Source organism: Temnothorax nylanderi, unplaced genomic scaffold, assembly GCF_030848795.1.
Source record: "Temnothorax nylanderi isolate EJ_2023f unplaced genomic scaffold, tnyl_v1.0 TNYL_tig0006_pilon, whole genome shotgun sequence".
Taxonomy (NCBI): domain Eukaryota; kingdom Metazoa; phylum Arthropoda; class Insecta; order Hymenoptera; family Formicidae; genus Temnothorax; species Temnothorax nylanderi.
The window spans coordinates 824,765-830,032 of record NW_027249068.1 but is presented as its reverse complement, the minus strand read 5'-3'; the positions used below and the strand labels follow the sequence as shown (position 1 = coordinate 830,032).

The following is a 5,268-nucleotide window of genomic DNA, read 5'->3' as shown; positions in this document are numbered from 1 at the left end:
ATCTACCAACATCATGAAATCCACAATGCCATCGCTTCTCAGTAGATACGCGAGTAAATCGCGATAACACGCTGATATCGGTATCTTGAGCAAACGCGCGACATCTTACATAGACAACGTCGCGAGCGAGGCATGACAAGACGGCGTTCGCGAATTCGGCTGGTTGATTCATACTCACGATGGTAAGTAACACGGTTAGTTTCTCCCACTTTCGAGTGTTTACATATCTCTCGAATGATCCCCCGAGGTCGATCGTATACGGTCCCTGACCGCAAATCGCTCAAGGCATCACGTGCAAGCAGTTACCTTTTCCGCTTTTTCCGACAAAATTCGGAGTCGTGTTTTGCTCGAGTGTCGTAAACAGTGTACATCAGTTTATCGATCATTTGTGTGACGTTATTAAAATAGTTATGCCGTCTGCGTAATAAGCCTCATGGCAAAGCTGATATTCTTCGGTATATCCTTGTCCCCGGTAAGTTTCCACATCCGGCGATCGTAAATTATCTCAGTGCTGACAGCAACACGAAATTTGAGTATAGGATATATATTTAACAAGTTACACGTATAACTATACAATTTTTTTGAATATTTACAAGAATACGCTTCTGATTTGGTAAAATGTGTATCTATATTTAACACATATTTTACCGTAAATAATATAAAGAATATATATAATAGCCTATTTTTCAGAGTTTTAATGCATATAATTGGTATATTATCTTGAATGGAGTTATCTGATAATTCTCCATATCAACGAACAAATATTCCTTTAATAGCTCATAACTTGATGATTAGGCCCGTAAAGAATGACAAGAATTTATATTTGGACTAAATTTTAGAATCACAGTTAAAAGAGAAAATGTTTAAAACTAACGATACTCAATGATTCGCGATTAAAATCGCGTCCTCTTTTTTCTCACATTACTCTCTCGGTTTTTCTCACGAACAAATGCGGGAGATATTTACGAATTCTAGTAGATCTCGTATCGTCTTAATTGATCACGTCCGTTCGCGCACCTCGTTATTAGAGATGCAGCAATGCGCACGCAAGGTCGGATCGGCGCGAACGAGTCGATGAAACGCATGAAGTACTTTAGAGATTCATGAGATAAATTCTGATTAAAGCGTCGCAATATAGTGATTCGAGGAAAGCGCGTTAATCCCCCCCCCCCCCCGTTCCTGACTTTGTTAGCAATCATTGATCGTCGGAATTATAAATACTGTTTACGAAACCTCGAGGAAGCGGATATCGGGCCGCGCGCACGACAGAAATTCCATCCACAATCTTGCACTTTCGTTTCCGATAACCTTGTTACCTGAAACTTTCGCTTCATCGCTCTGATTAACGCTTGTCTGTCAAAATCGCGATGCATGAATTTTTATCGCGATATGCCAGATAGACGAATAAGTAGATTTTCCGTACGAGCATCTGTCCCCCATATTAGCGAGCGATCTTCGTCTCTCTCATCTTATTTGGATTTAATTCTTATTTTTTCTTAAGGGAAAAGTGACTCTAAACTCTTCTTTCTAGGGAACTCTCGACGATTTGACGCTATATTTTTACATTGCATGCGGTATCACCGCCGGCGCGCTTATCACACTATTCGTTTTGGTGATCGTGCTATTCATGAAAGTAAATCGATTAGCCGAGGACGGGTGAGTAATACATCCTCTTTGTCAGTCGACAATTGGGACAACAATCGAAGGTTTCGGTTACGTAATCCATAAAAGATATTAAATATTTAACAAATATCAATCATGCTGAATTAACGTCAAGCGTAAACATTAATTAACATACCCACATTCTAATCCGTCGATGATAAGTATATACCTTATTGCGCAAAAGTGCGTATAGTCGAAGATCATGTGCGTCGTGACGTGTTTCAAAATTTCTATGTGGTTGAGCCGTGCCGTAGCTAAATACATATTACTGTCCGATCGCGAATCGTCGGCGACGTATTTCATCAGGTACATGCACACGAAATATCCGGTTTTGAGAGCTTCGTGGAAACATCTTATTCGTAAAATAAACGTCTCTCTTTTGATAATAGGTTCTTACACATTTCTGCACTTCGGACATTCTCTTCCGTTATTGCATAATTCAGTAAAATCTAGGTGATCGAAAGATCGAACCACATAATTCCGGCCATTTACTCGCAGAGCGTAAAAATTATGCATTGGAAATTGTTTTAATTGACTATACGTTTATGAGCGCCGATGTAATATTCGATTATCGAATATTGCGGGCAACACAGACTGATATTTCGCCGTGATTACTTGATTGCTTCACTTAGCAGTGCACCTGCGCGGCGAAAGGAAAGTAGAAAAAAAAGGTCTGATACATATCTGCAACGGAGGTAGTTAGATATTTTCGCATTTCTACCGCAAGAATGAAAATACGCATGTTTCTTTTGTGAGTCACGTAGCCGACGACGAAATCATTGATAGCGTATCTTTATTGCCACCATTATTTCGCTTATCTCATCCAAGAACGTAGAGCGGTAATGATGATAAAAAAATTTTTACTTTAATTACTAATTTCTGGTTTGCTCGCGAGTGTTTAATACGAAGATGCATTTCAATCGTAGTTTCGTGTTGGTTTTATCCCGATTGTTATATGTGAGAGTAAATTGTAGTAACGTCTTTTGTTACGTAGAGAATTATTTTCTTTGTTTCGTCGAGTTACTTTTCTTTTCTTCCGCAATTTTTCGAAAATATCTTCAGATCTTCTTTCGACTTACTTCCGACACGAAACTTGAAGAAACTTCTCTTTGGTCCAAGTTTCGTTTTGCAATTCCTTCAATCGTTCATTACTAATATCAATAATCACTATTTCCTTCATGTAACGTCCGAGAGACATTCCTCATTGTGATCCTGATCCTCATTGTAATCGGCGATCGATTAAAATTTCTGTCGTGACAATCACCTTCATCGAATCCTCATTCCTCTCTGGCAGTTTCTCGTAGTAACGATCGATCGCCGTGGTTGAAACTGAAAATTGATTTAGGTCCAACCAACTAAACAGGCAGGCGAGTATGATGGCGGACTTTTGTTACACCAATCCCACGATCGTGCCTGGTGAATTGCTCTCTCGTCGTGGCTTCTCCATGTACAGCGGGGCCGACAACTTCGACGAGGACTTCGGCAAGAACAAAAACGTCCATTGCGGAACGTATCATGAGGCTCGATCGAAATTCTGATCGAAAATTCGAAATCTGAGATGATCGATCTCATATCGTTAGTGCAGTTTATCCGCGCCAATTAATCAATCAAATAGAGATTAGTAATGTAAAAATATTAATTTAAGTTATTATTAGCTAGATCCAATTATTATTAATAGTATTATTTACTCCTTAATGTATAGTATTTCTCTGTGTAACTTATTGCGTAATGTATACGCCCGCGATTCAGCATCCAAGTTCAATTTTTCTTATTGACTTTACGCAGATGTTATACATATGTTTATGTATATGTCGCCTAAGTATTGAAAATTTCCACGGCCTTTCGCTGCGGCGTGAAATAACGATTAAAATCGATAGAGTTCGATCGATATGCAATATGTAATTGATAATTGAAAAAAATCGAAGTGCCATTATATCAGAGACAATTTCCAATTGCGTTAACTTCGATTTAGATGCAACATCTTTGAATGTCATCGAATTATTGAAAATTAGTAGACATCTCGAAGAACAATAGAAACGACAAGATAACACGCGAATACAATCATTTATTTGTCATATTATTATTATTATTATTATTAAGGCTGTTTTCATCGCTATCTGTTTTATCGGTCATCCCATTCATCGAAGCTGAAAGTTTGTCAGAGAACGTTTAGATGTCTCCGCATGCATTTCACGCCGTAGAGAAAATATACACGGTGCTCCGAAATGATCGCACTTCTTTTCCTCAAGACTGGGAAAAGTTTGAGATGCATAACTTCTTGAGATGCATTTAGGACGCGCAATATTTTTCAATAGACGAGAAGAGGGTAATGCTAGACTTTGTGCAATATACTAGTCGACTCAATATTTTTTTGACAGATTCCATAATCCGTGAGGATCTAGCCGATGTATAAATGATGATGTAATATAATTGAAGTAATATGCAATACCAAAGATAACATCATGCTATAATTTAATAAATATCACATAGACGATTTAATAAAAAAAAAGATCACGTAGACTGGAAAATAATTAATTGCTTGTAACACATATTAGTTGACAGAAATTAACACTTTAGCAGAATTTGATTTTTAGTATTCAAATTTACGAGAATTCGCTTAATACTCATATTAATCAAATGCATAATAGTATACGCATAGATAAGACACAATTTAAAAATAGCACTCCTGAGTAAATTAAATTTAACAAAGTCTGAACTAATTAAATAATTAATTTAATTAGGTTAAATTATGAAATCATAAATAGAAATGCCGATGTTTTATCTACGATTTCGTAAACAGTTACACGCAAATATGTAATATAATCATAATTGATTATTTTCCGGTACACATGTCGAACACATTCTTCTGTGTTGTGTCGTTTATTAGTGTGTTATTAATTTAAATATATACTTCTTGCCATATATGATTTAAATATATATGTATATATACTTCATTATTCAAGAAAGAAGACGAACCTTACTCTACCCGGTCAGAAAAGATAACAAGTTGATTTATCATGATACTTTAGCAAAGCATCAAAAAAGCTATTCGTCATAAATTCTCATAAATCTTAATTAAACTTTACGACCGTCACACAAATATTACATCAGTCGCAATCAGATTTTAATTCAACGCAACAGGTGTTCCAATATAGTATTTAAAACATTTCTAGAGACTGTAAGAAATAAATTGATGCCGATATCTGAAAATACTTTCTTTTCGGGACCACATGGTAGCGTCGATGCTCCAATACTCATCAGTAACGATGCTGGTACCAGGTATTCGACACCTTGCCTCGGTAGGGTCGGTCATCCTACCTGCAGCCGTGGTGGATGCGGCTTCCGTTCCGGAAGCGGCGAAATCGCGCGCGGGAACGGCGATGGCGGCGGCCGGGGTATGTGTAGGCAATGGCACGGGGATAGGCCGTAATTGGTATAAAATCATCGAGCAAACACATCGGACAAGACAGCCCGGGGATTGTGGGCGGCGTTGCGTGCCGTCGCCCTGGTTACCGCGGGGGCGACTCCGCTAAAGCGGACCCTTCGTCCCCGATTGCGCGCAGGCCCGCCGTCGACACACACCTGCGTGCGTTTATTTGTGCTCGT

General features: G+C 38.3%; 1 protein-coding gene across 2 annotated transcripts; it reads left to right on the top strand.

Moving 5' to 3' along the window:
• The first annotated feature begins 267 nt into the window (after positions 1-267).
• Positions 268-4,616, top strand: LOC139777870 (uncharacterized). 2 transcript variants are annotated; one of them, XM_071715536.1, is made up of 3 exons: positions 268-472; positions 1,532-1,656; positions 3,026-4,616. In XM_071715536.1, exons 1-3 carry the CDS (start codon positions 434-436, stop codon positions 3,198-3,200), a joined length of 339 nt encoding a protein of 112 aa, XP_071571637.1. In that variant the 5' UTR covers positions 268-433; the 3' UTR covers positions 3,201-4,616. The 2 variants fall into 2 exon arrangements, with proteins under 2 accessions (XP_071571637.1, XP_071571627.1); XM_071715526.1 differs by having other exon boundaries at positions 279-472; positions 3,008-4,616.
• The last annotated feature ends 652 nt before the right edge of the window (positions 4,617-5,268 follow it).